Source organism: Talpa occidentalis, unplaced genomic scaffold, assembly GCF_014898055.3.
Source record: "Talpa occidentalis isolate TD23 unplaced genomic scaffold, MPIMG_talOcc4v2.1 talOcc4.3, whole genome shotgun sequence".
Classification (NCBI taxonomy): Eukaryota; Metazoa; Chordata; class Mammalia; order Eulipotyphla; family Talpidae; genus Talpa; species Talpa occidentalis.
The window spans coordinates 31,284,857-31,303,894 of record NW_023603184.1 but is presented as its reverse complement, the minus strand read 5'-3'; the positions used below and the strand labels follow the sequence as shown (position 1 = coordinate 31,303,894).

Genomic DNA, 19,038 nt, shown 5'->3' with positions numbered 1-19,038 from the left:
AAGATGGAGAATTGAAAAAAAATGTTTTAAAAGATGAGTAATTGTACATATTAAAAAAGAAAGCCTCAGGTAACTCAGAGGAGGCACTAACAGGAGCTGGGCTGTGGGCTTATGGGTCTGGCCTTCCAAGACTGCCTAAAACAGAATTTTCAGGCATCTTAGAGAAGTGAGTAAGTAAAGACATCTCTGTGGAACCAGGAAACTGGAGTCTGAGACCATGCTGGGTAGACAGGGAGGCCCAGGACATAACTGAGTAACAGCCACATAAGCGGGGAGATAAGCAGAGTTCACAAAGCCCTTTGGCTCCGGACTAACTCTGTTGTATGAGTATCACAAAAATGTATTTTACTGTGGATATAAACAGTTTTAGAGGATCCTGTGCACCAGTTTATATCAGCACTATATATAAAGTGCAGCTCTCTTAAACAAGCAAATAAAGTTCTCTTAAAGAAATATATTCGCTGTCTCTTAAAAGCTCCCAAATAACTTTTAATGTTGGTAGAAAACAATTTCCATTGAACTCTCCATGTGATGGATAATCCTGAATGGGGCAAGAGAGTGAAATGTCAAGATTCTTGTATAACTCTATCCCCTGATACTCCATAAAGTGAACTCAACCTGCTTCTCAGAGTTACTTAAACTAGAAAGCCCAATCAAAGATCAAGCCTCCCTTTGGTGAGAAATCTAGCCCTGCTCAATAGCTGGTTTCCCATTGGACTGCCTTCTCCAAAGAGGTGCCAATGGCAGTGTATGTAATCAACACACACATGCACACACACACACTCTCTCACACACACGCACACACACTCCTTAGTTTTCTGATTTAATATACTTTACCTTGGGGAAGAAATGCTTGTCTATTCCATTAATGAATCAATCACACAGAAGTACTTTCCCAGTTTGCTACAGCAATTGGATGACAAAAGATTAACATTATTTGTTATGAAAATTAGACCCAATAAAGAACCACCATCTTATGTTTCCAATGGGACTGTGAAGTCAGTCCATGCATCCTCAGTTGTATATGTCTTCATGTAAACCAGTACATTAGAATGACTATGGGAGAGAAAGGTCTATCTGCTGTGTTTGGACTGTAGTTATTTTTTAAAGATTTGATAGAACATAGTGTATCAAGATACTCCTTTTATTAATTGCCAGTTCATTTTCTGATTTAATATTTGCCCAATAGAAGTCTGTATCTTTGAGGTATCCAGCCTTGTCTAGTTCCCTGTCCCAGAATCCTTCTCTCTTGGCAGCAAAAGCCACTTAACTTCCTACCAACAAGCTGTAGAACTCAGCCCACCTTTTGGTGGGATTTCAAAATCATCAGGCCAATTTGGAATAATATTTAAATTTTCTCTGTTTAAGATTAGAATTGGATTTGAGATAAACTATTTTTTTTTTTTTTTTGGTACATGTGTGCTTGTTGGCTCTTTCCTTTTTTTTCAAGTTCTGATGACTATGTTTCTAACTTGTTCCAGAAAGTTGTTAACCACAAAGCTCTCCCCTACTGACTGCCTGTCTTTTTTTTTTTCTTTTAACTATGATCTTATCTTTGAATAGCTTCTCTTTCTAGATTCATTGTCTCTTTTTACTGTACTTGCCTGTCTCTGATTGTCCCCAATATTTTTTATTTATTTTCATATACTAAGAGGTGGCTCTCTGTAGACTAAATCACTAGTGCAATAGCCATATATTTCCAGTCGAGGCCTGTTCATACGTAGAATCCTCCAGTCTTCAGTTTCACCCACATGTTCAATCATGTTGTAACTTACTGATTATCTTTTATGTACACAACACTTTTATGAACATGGAGAAAAATAATTTTTAAAAAGTGGACTTCCCTATATTCTCCAAGAGCTCGGTATATGTTTGGGATGGTAAGATTAGCACACAAGAAAGCAAAGCAACCTAGTGTATTATGTATTTGAGTACATCGTTAGAGAAACGGGGAAAAGTTGCCATTTGCAGAGGCAACGGCAGTGCTTTGTACACAGCAAGGGTTCTGGAAGGCATGATAAAAATATGATCAGAGATAAGCCTAGGTTTAGATAAACAAAGAGAGGGGACAAGTTTTCACTTAAGGGAATAATCACAGCAGACATAGAACAGTAAAGCACACAGATATTCCTAAGGAAGTTCTAGAAGTAAGAATCACCTTTCTTGTCTTTGTGATCCCCACCAAAACTAATGCAAAGTCTTCTACATACTTGTACTCAGTAGTAAGTACTTGTTGAACAGAATACATTACAAAAATAGCTAGTTTCTGTATTGTAGAGAGCCTGAAGTATCATACTGAGGAATTTGAAATTTACCACCAAGTAGACAAACCTTTAATTATTCAAGATTCACATAGATTATAAAGGTTAAGCATAAAGGAAAAGGAGAAGTAAGGCTGATCTTGGAGATCTGTTACTCTATTTATTCCTCTTTTCTTGTATCCTTTCAGAGAGGATGATCTTCATAATCAGAGGGGTGTCTTCATATCACATAATGAGAACTGAGTGTTAGAGGGTTTTTAGCTCTCATATTAAAGATAACTCTGTTCCTTCTGGATATAGCACTCACAGTATGATTTTTCTTTGTCTATTGTGACTGATATATGCCTTAGAGATCAGCCTTATACGTCTGCCACTCACTTTTGAGAGTAATTTTTAAAAATTGTTTTTATTCAGTGAATGCCACAATTTAGATCATGGTATTGGAGGAAAGAGATTGTGTAAGAATCAATCTGCATTTGCATTGTACTATATAGACTGTTACATTTAGGAGTAAGCTGTAAAAATGTAATCTAAACTAAAATTTAATAACTCAAGTCTCAGTCCTGGAGAGAAAAATTTCATAAGCAATGCATTCAGTCATGTTAAATTTATACCAAAAGTACAAATAGAAGCTTACTGGTATATGTGTGTATGAATGTGTGTGTGTGTGTGTGTGTGTGTGTATTCATGCAGAGAAACCATTTCATACTGCTTCAATATAAACTCACTTTTCACTGGGAAGGTTGATCCTACGTAGAGACAAAACTCAAATGGATAATAGATGCTCCATGTACAGTGTTACAAAATTGTTAGTAGGGAAGAAATAAAAACAACTGTCAATGTCTCTAAAACTTCCTGTCCTCCACTTAGTAGTCTTTCTTGGTCAGGCTTGATGCATATTTGATGCATTCTAGTTCTATATCACAGAGGCCCCTGTTGAAAGATATTTTTAGCTTTGGGGCAGAAAAGAGACTTAAGCAGTAAGTTGTACTCCCCAGATAACTTAATGATTCATTTTGTAATTACCCTGAAGAACAGGACTGCAGTGTGGGAACCATCATCCAGGTATATATAGAAGCACGAGACAGGAAACAACCATGAGTTAAGCACCTGCTGTGTGTTCTTGGTACTGGGATAGATATTTGATTAGCTCTCTTTCATTAATACTCTATCTTGAAAGATAACTGCTCTTTAGTGAGTGAGTACTGGGTTTTAATCACTGTGGTAGGAAATTTACTTTCCCATCTAAACCTCACAAGGATCCTGTCAAATTGCAATTGTTAAATCTCATTTATAGGAAGAGAATGTTACAGTTCAGAGAAAGGAAATAAGTCGTGCAAGGTTACTTAGTTAAGAAAGATCAAATCTGCAATTCAAACCCATATCTGTCTAACTATGTAACATCTGAGCCACATTGATTCCAACTTTTTTTCAAGATAAACTGATTGAGTCAGTTGTCTTTGCTGGAATATCTTTTTCCTATGATGATTTTAATTAAAAAGCAAAAAAAATTGAGAAATAGAAATTTGTGAAAATTTTCTTTTACTCTTTCAAACCACAGATTGTATTACATAACTTTCAAATACTTTCACCAAATCCTCAGGGCAAACAAGTTTTGATGGACCATAAAATTGAGTTGATTGCCCAAATTCTTGCACCATCTCTAATACTATTTTTATATCCTTAACCTTAAAAATTGAGTTTCTACTGAACCCATGATCTGAATCTCTCATTCTTAAAAAAAGACATATTCCTTGAAACAAATGAAACAAAATGAGAAGCCAATTAATTTTGTTAAGAAAAAGTGTGGAAATGCCATTGAAGCAATTCAGTTGACCACTTTAGAAATTCATTTTAATGGCAAGTATGAAACTTTGAGGATATTTATAATTATGAGTTCATTGTGACTTTGCCATTCGCTGTGAGACTTGGGCAATTTAAGCTCTCTATACTCAGTTTCTCATGTGGAATGAGGACTACAGATTAGATGATCTTTAGTTTCCCTCTCATGTTAAAATCCTCAATTTTAGGAGCAGGTTTTATCCATTTCGTAATGGCTCTGCTAACTAGAGCAGGTACTATCCTATGCCTGTTTGAATACATGCTTCAGTTGTATGCATTAGGATAGTTTTCATATTTAATATTTCCCAGAAGCTCAGATTTGCCTTATCACCCTTTCAAGATTTCTCTGGAAGCAGGAAGGCTGGAATTTCAGAAATGTGCAATGTGGCAAGTCAATAAAGGAAGTAAAATTAGACCAATGAACTCTGAGTTCTAAATATCAACTGTGGGGACCTTTCCCTATCAGCATCATTTTTATTTTATAAAGGGTTCATGTAAGGCAAGATATTTTAGCAGAATATAAGAAAGTGGGATTTGTGCAGAAATCCAGAAATCGTCAGGTACTGATGATGCAACACAGGGACATCAGTGTCTCACTATAAATTTCTCTCTGTTGAAGATATCCATTGCTTTCTGCTGAGACCTTTCAGTTCTTACCTTATGCGAGTCTGTACATTAGACTCTAGGGATGCAGTTATAGATAAGACACAGTGCAGTCCCTGCCCTTTTGGGGTGCATAGTGAGGGAGTCTAATCTCCCTGTAGTGAAGGAGATGGGCTCATTCAATTAGTAACTTAGACAAAATATGGTAAATGTTTAGATGGATGGTAAATGTTAAGAGGTGCTGTAGGAGTCTAAAATACTTAGCCTAATCTGACAACCAAGTAACACTTCCTGGAGATGATGCCTGACATGAGTCAAAGAATGAGTGATGGAAAGATGGGTAGGAAATCCCAGAAAAAGGAAAAACACGAATTCATGGTGTAAAACAGCATGGTATATAAAGAACTAAATTAGTTCAGTATTATAAAGCAAAAAATTTTCAAGTAACTAGAGATGGGACTTGAGACCTAGATTGAAAGCCTGGTTATGGGGTCTTATATCCCATACTAAGTAGTTTGGAGTTTCCTTTTGGGTATTAGGAAACCATTGATGAATTTTAAATATAGGACTGTCCTGTTCACAAATGTCTGTGACAGACCATTGTGGCAGAAATCAGGAAGATGTTTTTAAGTGGGGACTGAGGACTCAAAACTGGAAGTATGATTATCAGCTAGAAGGGTAGTTGTCTATGACTAGTCCTGCAGACAATGAGACCAAGATAATCTAATAGATGATAAGAATGAAAACAAGAGGGTGAATTAGCATCGTCTTTGTTAATTAACTCTGAGGCTTGTTTCTTCATGGTTTGTACTTCTTAATTTCTTGTAGAGTCTATGGTTGTATGTTGAGTTGGATGGAGGTAGAAGTTGTTGAGCAAAATAAATTATCCAGCCTATCATCTTTTCACCCATCTCTGCATTCTTTAAAGGAATCTACTTAAGATCTTAGGAAGCCAGAACTTATTTTTGTCTAGTTTCATCCACAGTGGTGTCTGGTTCAACCTTCAGTGATGCCTTCTTACCTAAACTCAATAGCTTGTAAGCTCTCCCCCTATGCATACAAATAGCAAGTAGACAATAAATAGAATATTTGATGTTCTTTGCTGCTCATGGGTCATTAAAATAAAGAATCACTGAAGTTATCCCAGTTACATTTGGATCCTGTATTTGAAACAAAATAAAAGGCTCTCTTTAGCTGTTTGTGTAAAGCAAATATAACTTGAGAATAAAAAAAAGGGTAAACATGAATACCAAAACTGAAAGCGAGAGGCTCTTGAAAATACAGACTGGTATATCACTGGTTAGAATTTCCTTCATTTTGCAAAGCCACGAGCCACATGCATCAGCTCACCACAAAGTCATTAAGCCTTTTTAAGCTCAGATGAAAAACATTAACAAATACCACAAAAGGCTTTAGTATAGCCCCTTTGTTCATTCACATATGGCACTTTATAACTCCTGCGCCACTCTGGTTGTGTGTTTGTTTAAGCTGCCTCCATCAGGCTGGTACTGAAAGAACAAAAGACATCTTGAGCAATCCTAAGCAGGAAATGGGCTAATCTAAACATGGTTTGTGACACTTTAAGTAGAATAGAAAGGGGAGGGATTGATTAGTCATTAATGTCCAATTGGCTCCATATGGATGTTGCAATAATAAAGCCTTTTTTCAGAGCAGTAGCAGAGTTATTGAATTAGAGGTTTATGTTTCCTCAGAGTTGACCTTAGGGAATTCCCTTTTGGTTCTTCTTGTTGATCTTTTCAGGAGAGTGGAGTTTCCAACAGGAAAAAATAGAAGTGTTATCCACAATAACGCTTGCTCATAATCCTATAACGAAGGACTACATTAATTTAGCATAGTTTTAATCCCTGCTATAATTTCAGCTCTCAGTGTTTTCTTTGCATGCTTTTACATCTTTGGTCAGGCAGTATTTCAGAAGCCAATTAGGCAGTGGCATGAACTTCATAACTGGTAATAAGCTCCTCTAACATGTTTAGCTGTGCAGGGAAATGGCATCCTTATAGGGGGAAAGTAATTTTCCAGTCAAGGAAAGGTGGACTTTGAAATTCAGCAATTTCAGATCATTGGGAAATGACTGGGGCACCGTTGGTATAGGGGCAATGCACTAGACTGAGAATCAGAGACCTAGGTTCGAGATTTGGCTCTGTTCTTTATTAGCAGTATTCTATTAATTGGTTATTTCGGAGAGAAGTAACAACCTGAACCTTTATTTCCTCATCTATAAAGTAGAACAAATATATCTACCTACTTACCCTAAAGGGATTGCAGAAGATAAAGATAATGTATTTAAAAAGCACTCTAATAATTATCATAGTATGTAAAAATACTTAGCATACCTTGTGTCCCTAACCTCAGAACTGACCTCTGATCTGGTCTAGTCTAGTCAATAAAGTAAATAGTTCTTTAAAGAATTATCTTGCTATTCTAAATAGTAAAACATCTATTTCTAAAGTGTCCAATGGAATTATTTTTTCTTTATGTATATTCCATGCTCATCTATATCTTTCTATATATCTATCTAGTTTATTCAGTAAATTTCTTCGTAGAGATAAATTCAATAGTTGAGGAAAATAAGGTATTTGTTTTTAGTGAGCTTAAAAAATCTTAACATGCAAACAGGGAAAAGAAAATTTATCTACAATCTTCCCTTCTATTGGATAAATTGAATAAATACCTTAATCAGAATACCACAAGTACTTCATCTTTTAAGCTGCATCGCTGGTTCCTCTTTTTTCAGCAAACTTATAACGACACTTCATATTTTACCTTTGCTGTCTTTAAATCATTGCATTCACCAGTAGGTCACTCTTTGCTGACCTCTCTAGCTACTTTTTTTAATGGAAGACATAGATGGCAAACCTTCTTTACTCTGACATCCCTTCTTCTCAGAAGATGAACACATCACTTCCCTAATGATTAAGGCTCTTGTTCAGCCATGAAATTTATTTTCCTGACAAGGAAATCCCAGATAGCTGAATGCCCCCCTCCTGTTTTTATTTGCAAGGAAAAATTAAATTTGAATTCCAAGTAGCCTTTGTATAATGAAAGTAAATTCACATTCTGACAATAAGTGGGAATGCAAAGTTAGCAGAACTTCCATAATTAGGGACAGACAGGTGTCATTCCTTCCTACAGCGCTGGGAATTACACCTTTACACTATTTTTTTTTAATAGAGGCACGTTTTATTTATTTATTTATTTGTTTGTTTGTTTGTTTTGTTTATACATGTACTGGGTACAGTCAGAAGCGCGGGAGGGTGAGAGAATTTACCAGAGCCAGAGCGGGGAGCAGAGCAGGCAGAGGGACCGAAGTACACCGCTGAGGGGAGCAGCGGGCAGCAGGAGAGGTCTGCGCGCCATGTGGGACCCTCCTCCGGTGGCCGGGGAGCAGCCGGGGATCGAACCGGCGCCGCAGAGGCCGCGGGCAGCTACACAACCCAGCGCTCAACTGCTGCGCCACCGGGGAGGCCCTACACCTTTACACTATTAAGATAGGTTTGGTGGGATGAACATGCTGAAAAATACCTGACCTGTGTAATATTAAAACCCTAAGTTTTCATGTCCCCTTCTAACATTTATCTATCTTCTACAATTTTCCTTTCTGCTTCACTCATTGTCAATGAATGAGCTCTTAACTCAAACAAAGAATTATCAAATGTATCATGCAGATTTATCCAGAATCCCAAAGGAAATCAACTACTCTTTCGATTGGCTGAAGAAACCTAAAATTCTATGATTATTAAGCATTCCAATGGTATGTGTCTTTTATTGATAAGCAACAACTTTTAGTTTTTTTTCTTAACAATTCTTTTTGGGTAATGGGACCATCTTTTTGAGTTCACAAAGACTTACCACTAACTCAGGTCCACAGAGAAAAAGAAACTTTCAAGAAAAAACCACTCTTGGGCCTCCCCAGTGGCGCAGCAAGTTGAGTACAGTGATATGAAGCTGTCCACAGCTTCTGTAGTGCAGATTCAAGTCCCAGCCGGCCAGGGAGATACCCACATGGCGTGGCAGACCTCTCCTGTCTCACCTGCTACTCCCCTCAGCAGTGTACTTCAGTCTATCTGCCTGTTCTGCTCCCTGTTCCATCTCTGGTAAATCCTCTCACCCTCCTGTGCCTCTGTCCTGTACCCCAGCTCTCGTATAAAATAAATAAATCTTTAAAAAAAAAATCACTCTTGGGCCTCCCCTGGTGGTGCAGCGGTTTAGCGCTGGGCTGCAAAGCTGCCAGCAGCCTCTGCAGCGCCGATTCGATCCCGGCTGCCAGCGAGGGTCCCACATGGCGCTACAGACCTCTCCTGCCGTGCCCACTGCTCCCCTCAGCAGTGTATTTCATCAGTCTGCCTGTTCTGTTCCCCGCTCTGACTCTGGTGAATTCTCTCACCCTCCCTACGCTTCTGACTGTACCCATGCTTGTATAAATTTAAAAAAAAAAAAAAAAATCAGTCTTATTCATGACTTTCAGTGGTTTTCTGTTGGTTTGGTTCTTTTGGTTTTCCTTTTTTATTTTTTTTTCAACTGTGTTAAAACACCTTCAGTTTGCTTAATGTCCCTTTGTGTGGATATACCACAATTGTCCATTTTTCAGTTATTTTCAGTTTCTGGTTATCATGAATTAAAAGGCTATAGTACATTTTTATTATTGCAGTAATATTGGTTTACAAAGTTTTGTGCTTTAGTTATGGAATACCCGCCCTACACACCTCACCTACCATCAAAATATCAATAGTTAGCCCATTGTGCTCCTTTTCCTGCTTGTCCCCTCTCCTCTCTGCTCTGATAGCCTCAGTTCTGTATACAATCAAATATCTAGGGTTCGTTACTTACTTGGTTTTATCTGGCCTTTTGTTTTGTTTCACTGTATTCCACATATAAGTGACACCATCCAGTATTTGCCTTTCTCCTTCTGACTTATTTTGCTTTGCATAATCCCTTCCAGTTCCATCCATGTAGTTGCAAGTAGCAAGAGTTTATCTTTTCTGACAGCTGAACAGCATTCCATTGTGTACATATAATGCACTTTCCTGATCCACTCATCTGTCTTCGGGCACTTAGATTGTTTCACTTTGGTGTTCTTGTACAGATGTATTTCTGGAAAAAAAATTTCACTTGTTTTGGGTAAACACCTAGTAGTAGAATTGCTGGATCATGGGTAAGTATCTATTTTAAAATAATCTGCCAAACTGTTTGCCAAAATAGTTATGCCATTTTACACTTCTATAATCAATATATTAGAGTTTCAGTTGCTCTATATCCTTACCAACATTTAGTGTAATAAGTGGATGCAAAATGGTATCTCCTGGTTTTAATTTGCATTTTCCTGATGATTAATGATATGGAATACATGGACCATAATGATATATTTTTTGAAGATTTATTTATTTATGCATACAAGAATTGGGGTATAAGCCAGAGGTGTGGGGGGTAAGAAGATTCACCAGAGACAGAGTGGGGAACAGAACAGGTGGACTGACTGAAATACTGCTGAGGGGAGCAGTGCATGAGTCAGGAGAGGTCTGCTGAGCCATGTGGGTCACCTCCCTGGTGGGGGATTGAACTTGTGCCTCAGCGGCTATGGATTGCTTCATAGTGCTGAGTTTTAAACACTTGTGCCACCAAGGAGGCCCTATATTTTGTTTCGTAAAGTGTTTTAAATATTTTGCCCATTTAAAAATTAGTTTATTTTCTATAGAAGTTCTTTATATATTCTTGATACAAATTTATGTCAGATATGTGTATTGTGCATATATTTTATCAGTCTGTTATTTCATTTTTTAACATTGACTTTTGATGAGCAGTTTTAATTTTGATCAAGTTTAACTTATTTTCTTCTATAGTTAGTGCTTTTTATGCCATGTCAAGAATCTTTGCATACTCCAAATCCGTAAAATATTCTCCAATGTATTCCTTGAGGAGTATTACAGGTTTTGCTTTGGTTTGAAATTATGATTCATCTCATATATTGTCAGGTGTAGTGTGTGATGAAAGGTCAAGGTTTACTTTTATCTGCATATTATCTACTTGTACTAACACTATTTGTTGAAAAGACTGTCATTATCCACTTAAACATCCTAACTCTTTGTTGGAAATTGACCATATATGTAAGGGTTTAATTCTGGACTGTGTATTCTGTTCCACTGATTATCTATTCTTATACCAATAACCCACTGTTTGTACCATTGTAATCTTTATAGTGTCGTGGATGGTATTTTTATTGTAAGCCTTAAAATCAAATAGTTTGAATTATCCAACTTTCTCATAACAATTCCTTTTTCTAAAAAGTTTTCTAGAGCTTTTTATTAGAAGTAGAATAAATCTGTAGATAAATTTGGAAAGAACTGACATCTTAACATTAACTCTTTCCATCCATAAGTACACTGTTCCCCCATTTATTTATTTGCTGCCTCCCTTTTGATTTCTTTTTAGTTTCCCATTTCAATTACCCAATTGGTATTTTAGCTATATCACTATTAATATTTTTATATTTATTTATTTATTTATGTATGCATATATGTATTAATTTTCTTCTTAAACTATTTCTTTGGCATTTTATTTATTTTTTATTTTTTAATGCCCACCTGTTTTCTCTCCTCTTCCTCTCCCCTCCTGGTTGTCTCAGAGCTATTTTTCTTTTTTTTTTAGGATTCACTATACATCCTTCAGTTAAAAGTATACCACTTCTCATTTTATTTTATTTCTTTAAAATATTGGCAACCATGTCACTTATTTTTATTATTTTTTTAAGGATTTATTTGTTTATTTATACAAGCACTGGGTACAGTCAGAAGCGCGGGAGGGTGAGAGAATTCACCAGAGCTGGAGCGGGGAACAGAACAGGCAGACCGACGAAATACACTGCTGAGGGGAGCAGCAGGCGTGACAGGAGATGTCTGTGTGCTATGTGGGACCCTTGCCAGCTGCCGGGGATCAAACCGGCGCTGCAGAGGCTGCGGGCAGCTTCACAGCCCAGTGCTCAACCGCTGAGCCACCAGGGGAGGCCCCCACTTGTCATTTTAAAAAGTAACCTTTAAGAATTTAATTCTAGGGCCTCCCCGGTGGCGCAGCGGTTGAGCGCTGGGTTGCGAAGCTGCCCGCAGCCTCTAAAGCGCCAGTTCGATCCCCGGCTGCTCCCCGGCCACCGGAGGAGGGTCCCACATGGCGCGCAGACCTCTCCTGCCGCCCGCTGCTCCCCTCAGCAGTGTACTTCGGTCCTTCTGCCTGCTCTGCTCCCCGCTCTGGCTCTGGTGAATTCTCTCACCCTCCCGAATTCTCTCACCCTCCCATGCTTCTGACTGTACCCAGCGCATGTATAAACAAACAAACAAACAAACAAATAAAACATGCCTCTATAAAAAAAAAAAGATTTAAAAAAAAAGAATTTAATTCTATTTACTCTTCTCTTCCTTTGTGCTAATGTGCTATTGTTCTCATATATTTTACCTCTTCATGTATTATAAATCCCTGATACAATGCTATATTTTGTATTAAGTAGTCCTTTGTCTTAAAGTTATTTATTAGTGTAAAGCAGAAAAAGAGAATTTTTTACTTTATTCACATGTCTATATATTCAAGTTTTCATCAGATTTAATTTCTCATCATGAATAATTTTCTTAATTATTTCTCTTGGTATGTGTCTGCTGATAATATATTCTCTCATTTTTTTTTTGCCTGAAAATGTACTTCTTATTCATTTTTGAAGCATATGTCCACTGGACAAAACTCTGAATTGACTTTTTTGTTTGTTTCATCATTCTAAAGATGTTCTATAGTCTTCCAGCTTTGATTGTTCCTAATGAATAATCAGCCATCATTGTATTATTGTTTCCTTGTATGTACCATTTTCTTTCATTTTCAGCAGTTTGACTAGTGTCTAGGTGTCATTTTCTTTGTATTTATTCTGCCTGCATTTAGCTCAGTGTCTTGAAAACTATGAGTAAAGGTTTCTTTCCAAATTCAGGTAATTTTCAGCCAGTGTTCTTTCAAATATTCTTCCGTTATGATCCTCTCTCTGCTCTCTTTCTGGAATTCTAATTGCACATATTTTAGGACACTAAATATTGTTCTACATATTTTTGCTGAGTCCCTTTTTATTTTTTCAACTTTCTTGTCTTTCTGTTTTTGAGACTGGAAAATTTCTTCACATTCCCCAACCCTTTCTTCTGCACTCCAAACTGCTGTGAAGTCTATTCAGTGAATTTTCATCTCAAATATACTTTTCAGTTCTAGAATTTCCATTTACTTCTTTTTATAGCTTCATTTCTTTGCTGAGTTTCTCCATTCTATTCATTCATTATGATGATCTTTTCACTTGAGTCCTTGAACATATTTATAGCGGGTACACTTTGAAGTCCTTGTCTGCCAATTATACTGAGTCATCTCACTTTCTCTTTTCTGTTGATCATTATTTGTCTTTGAGTCACATTTTCCTGGTTGTTTACACAACTAGTAACCTTTTATTATGCACTATATCTTTTGAGCAATAAATTATAAGGAATCAAGCTTCTAATATCTTCCTTAATAAGAATGTTAAATTTTGTGTTAGAAGCAGTTAAATTACTTGATGATCACATTGAACTTGTGGAGGCATAATTTTACATTATTAGGGAGAATCTGCTTCAGTTTTTTCCTTAATCCTAGAGTGAATCCTTAGTACTGCCATATAGTTTTTATTTCTAAATAGTGGGTCCTTGGAGGTTTCAGTGGGAAGTCCAAGGTATTTATGGACTTATTTATTTATTTATTTAAGTTAACTTATTTATTTAAGTTACCTCCTCTAACTTGGTAGGATTCAAATCCAAATTCTGCTTTTCATTACAGTGGTCATTAGCTAAAATTTCTGCCCAGGTTTTTCAGATAAATAGCCCTGCATTCTACTGGAATCTTTGGAGCCATCTATATACATGTGAAGTTCAGGGAGCAACCACTCAGAAGCCTCAAACTCTTGTCTTTTGACACATTAAGCCAATTAAAATTGATTTTCTGTTTACATTCTAGCCATTCGCTGCTTTGCAGACTGGAGAATGCCTTCATGGAAAACTATGAAAGTAGGAATCTTACTCAGTGAAATTCCTTTCTAGGATTGAATATTCTCCAGTTTTCTCTTAATTTTGATAGATTTCAGGTGCATTCAAATGGTTGTTTTATCCAGCGTTTATAATTATCTGCTGGAAGGCTGGTCTGATATAAGTGATCCAGCCATTATCAGAACTAGATCCCAGAAGAGAACCTCTTGTTCCAGTACTTTACATATATCACATTCATTCTGTCTGACAAAATATATTTATTTAATGGGTCTTTGAGACGGTATTTATTTATCTTGCTTTTACCTATAACCTATTATTAATTCACTAGTAATAATTCCCCAACTTTTTTGTTTCATGAAACAATGTTTAAGGAAGTTCAGGAACACTTCTAAATATTTTTTGACTTTGTGGTATTTTAAAATATTTTCTTAAATTTCTGACTCTAATCAGATATAAGGTTTAAAAGTGGTTTCAAAGTGGTTTCAAACCTTGTTATCTGTAAATAAAGCTCTTCTTTTCCCTAAATCTTGATTTATGACTACAACACTCCTAATGTAACTTGGAATGTCCCCACTCATTTTTCAGTTGACTCTTGCTGGAATAGAGAGGAGAAAGCAAGAAAAAAGAAATGTGTACATGCCTCAAAGCATTTCTTACTTTCCATTTCTTAATTTATATATTTATATTATGTATTATGCTTGTATTTCTCAATTTCTGGGAGCATTCCTTGAGAGTCTAGAGGTCCTCTGTGTAATTAACTTAGTGTCAGTCAGTTTCATGTAGATAGTATGCACTATGGGAAGAAGGGATGGTGTGGGGCAGTTGGTGGATGGGATCTAAGGTCTGTTCCTTGGGGGGAAAAGTAGAGTAAAATAGAAGAGATTAAGGATATGTTAATAAGAAGGAGAGAGATTTGGCATATATACAATATGTTTGAGAGAATCACTTGGTATGGAGTAGATTTACTAAAACCAAAGTCTAAAATTCACCATGATCTCTGTCAGTCTATAGAGAATAATGCTTTCCATGCACAATGAAATAGACCCTTTAAATGAATAAATAGTGGAAGAAGATTATCTGGTTTTGCTAGAGATGGCATGAAATCTACAACAATAGAAGCAGATCACAAATGTTAATCACTTGTGGCATAGTAGTTAACTTAGAATAATATTGAAATGTTTTTGTATCTGACATTCTCCACAAGCATGTCTCCTTTTATTTGTATGCATGCAAGTATATAAATTGCTGAATCCATGTCAGTTGTAAAGTAATGGCACTGAGGGCATCATAAATTACCATGGTGATCCTCAGGAGAAGACACTGTCGTATCTGAATGAGTGTTTCACTTCCAGAGTAATGTATGCCTTCATCTGGCCCAGCAGTCAGCATATTGCCCTGTGTTGATGGATATTGTCAGCTGGAAGCTACACTACATTTCACTGCACAATAAACATGGCTGTCAAACTCATATAAAGTGAAATCAATTTATCCTGTATGGTCAGTGCATTTTAAATGAAATTAATGTACTGTGGGTATGGTGGCAAAAAGGTAGCATATTAGTTATGCATCTTGAGATCTGAGACTTTTCATGTAAGGAATCATTCTGTCTAGTAGGCCTAAACGAAGTGCTGTTTATAAAATGTTATTTTTGCGTGATCTTCAGAAAGTGACCCCTTTGCTTTCCTTCATGTTTACAAAAGAATTGACAATTTTAGCCAATTTGATCCATTTATCCTGTCTTTTGTTAACATTAAATGATGACCATATTTGACAAATAATAATATTTTAATTTATTACTAGCTCTGACACAAATTTCTACTTAATCAAGGTATTAATTCGGTCATGTTGTTCCTATATAATCACTTCACCGAACCGAAAGGATTTACTTTTCTCAAAAAGTGGAAACGTTGGTTCTAATGTATACTTGATTCTAAGCTTTTGGGAGTAGGTTTTCCTATTTATGCAATAGTAGCCCTATCTGAGACTGATGAGTCCAACCACCTCACATTTAACTATAGAAATTCTCAATCTATAGGGAGCTGTTCAAATGTTGCCACATTGCAAAGCATACCTCATTGTGTCATGCTGGTAAGGTGCATGAAAACAAGTAAGAGTTATGTTCATTCATTCATTCACTTTTTCAATTATTCATTACTTTAAAATATTTTGGAAGTTGAAACTCTGTTCACCAATTGCTTTTCTGGAACCTACGGATACAGCAGTGAACTAGAGCCAGTTCCTGCCATATCCATAAGGAGCATATTCAGTCTGCCATGTTAATAGAATCATCTCTTTGGAAACTATTAAATATCAGGAATTTAGGCATCATTTTTTAGGGAGATGTTAAATATCTTAAAGAGCAGAAAAAATGTATCGAGAGTTTGAAATCAATGCCTTTAGTCTACTACTCATATGAGTTGGAAACCAAACAATCTTTTACTTAATATTTATTAAGTATTTATTATATGGGAAATCCTTAGGATAGAGGGGTCTTATGTTCCTAGGGATGAAGTGGAGATATGAGAGAGAGTTGTGTCAATGAGTAATTACTTTGGAGCACATAGATTAAAAGAAAGAGGAATAAATACACTCTGTCTAGCATCCTTGCAAATGAAGCTCCTTTCATCCACATTACCCATCCTACCAGTCTCTACTCCCCTTCTCCATTCACATGCTAATTCTTATTCATCCTCCAAGGTTCAATTTAGATGTCACCTCTCCTAGGGAACTTTAGTTGACCATTCTGTCTGGGGCCCTCTTAGGCGCTGTTTACTTCAATAGAATTGTTTACTTCAATATACACACTCTGTTATAATTGTCTGTTTGGGGGTCCATCTCCCCTATGAGATGTAAGCTCCCTTAAAAGCAGGAACTGATGAATGAGTGAATGAATGAACGATAAATAAATCTTTGTATTCCTAGCATCTGATGTGCAGTTTAGCTCATAATAATTGCTCAATTAATATTTTTTACTTAGTTAATTAATTTACCAGCATTTGAATAGACCTTGAAGGTTGAATGGGATTTAGTGTGAAGAAAGAGGAGAAAGAGCTTCTGTATAGAAATCACAGGTCAAGGCACAGTATTGTTGAAGAGAATTTTGTTTGAGGAAAAGAGAGAGTTTGAAGTGGCTGCAATTTTTGGCAAATGAGGCTAAAATGATAGGTAAAAGCCAGCTTTTAAAGGGAGGGATCACAGCAGGAAAACTTACCCTAAAATAATAAGCAGCCATTGCTTTATCATCACCTGGAATTGATTGTGGTAAAAATACAGTAGGTATATTAAAATATATAAAATTAATTCTTCCCAGTGCATCTTTGAGGCCTACCTCAGAGGGCCAATAGAATTGTCATTTGAAACTGTCTTCTGCTTCCAAAAGATCATTTAGAAATAGAAGAAAAGGGCCTAGGGAAAGCAGCTGAACCAGGTGGCAAGCTGTGTTACATTATCCAGATAATAATGCTTTGCACCCATCTTGTTCTTCCTGCCCTGACATTACAGGAAGTAAAGCAATGAATGGCTCTGCAGCTAAACTACAGCAGTATTATTGTTGGCCAACAGGAGGTGCCACTGTGGCTGAAGCACGAGTCTACAGGGATGCCCGGGGCCGGGCCAGCAGCGAGCCACACATCAAGCGACCAATGAATGCATTCATGGTTTGGGCAAAGGATGAAAGGAGGAAAATCCTTCAGGCCTTCCCTGACATGCATAACTCCAACATTAGCAAAATCTTAGGTGAGTGCAGCAGCTGATGCTGATCTTCTACCTCGTGAGTGCCTCAAAGGTGGAAAGCAGGGGCATAATTTGACACCCTAAGGGAGACTGCGGTTAGATGAGTTAGATGTAGCTCTGCAGTCTGCCATAGGAAACTTTGTCATCATCTCTGAATCCCCCACCCCACAATGTGGCATTTGGGTTTAGGAGTTTTATACCCACCAAGTGCCAAAGGAAGAATGACTGAAAACTTACTTTAAAGACAAAACTATTTAGAGTATATGTTAATGCTGTGGATTTGATTACATTGAGAAGTCACTGCTAACCAGGACTCGTGGAAACACATTTTATCACCTTTTCTTGTTCAGTCTTCTTAAATTCATATGTTGCTACAAAACCTTGCAAATATTCATGGACCCTACAGTTTTCTGCTTTAGTATTTTTGGGTTTCTACATCCCTCTGAAAGAACTCATCAAGGACTAGGGGGAGCCAAAAATAGTGTGAAATTCATGGAGTGTGGAACAGAGCCTCTAATGATAACTTTTAAACTTGTAAAATAAAACTACATTTACTTTAATAAGATATGACTAGTTCGAATTTCATAGCAGTGAGCTGAACACATAGACCACAGGGCAGAGGCCCATTCTGTGGTAAATTGCCAGAATGATTCTCCCGTTTCTCAGGATTAAACTCAAGCCTTGTTCTATTAGTGTAAAGCTTGCCTAGTGCAGATTATACAGTTTAGAATTATTGCACTCAACATATTGAACATATTTTATTCAACATGCAGCATTACAGTCAACATGTTTCCTCTTTAAAAGGAAAAAACACAGAAGGCACTGTTCTACTTAAGCTGTCGTGATGTGACAAAATCTCAAAGGGAGCAGTTTAAGAAGCTGAAAAACATTAGAGACTTAAACTGTGGTTTTCCATTTTTAAATGTTTTGTTCAAAAGCAATAAATATTTAACCTGAGTAAATATCAGTGATCTGGACATACACAAATACACATGTTTTGACACTGTATAAATAATTCAACTTGATTGTGAGACATTTTGAGTCAGTGACCTCTAAGAAAACGTAAAACATGCATACGATCTAATAGTGGTAAAATGTTAAAATACAAGTTTGTTCCTTTTGATTTTTGCATTTGGAGATGGATACTGGTGTCATCGTGGGGTTTTATTCTTAGAGTCCCAGAGAGATACATAGCGGTATTATGCTTTCGAATTTTAAGCTGACATGTTCCGAATGGAGATATTATTTTTTTCAAATTAATAGACAAAAGAAAATCAATGTTCATCTGTCCTATATCTATGTAATCTATACATATGTATTTTTGCCAGTTAGTAGCAGTTTGAGTGAGCTCTCAGATGGGCACAGAAACCTCTCTGTTTCCATTTTGGCAGCTGTAGAGAAACTGTATTATTGGTGTGCATTCTGTGAAAGAAATTATTAAGAGTATAGTGGGTGTATTCATTAAAATGTAAACCTTTAAAGCACAGCATTTTGAGAGTACTAAGAATCTTCTGTTAACTGGGGTTTTAAACTGCTGGGAGCCAGCAGAACACAGA

The 19,038-nt window shown here is 36.7% G+C and overlaps 1 protein-coding gene across 3 annotated transcripts in view; it reads left to right on the top strand.

Moving 5' to 3' along the window:
- Positions 1-19,038, top strand: part of SOX6 (SRY-box transcription factor 6) — a 349,859-nt gene that overhangs the window by 313,087 nt on the left and 17,734 nt on the right. For 2 of the 3 annotated variants that reach the window (XM_054699395.1, XM_054699394.1), the window contains exon 8: positions 17,312-17,485. In XM_054699395.1, coding sequence (XP_054555370.1) covers positions 17,312-17,485 — 174 coding nt within the window. Of the gene's footprint in view, positions 1-17,251; positions 17,486-19,038 lie in introns of all 3 variants that reach the window. The other variant, XM_054699396.1, reaches the window with a different exon arrangement.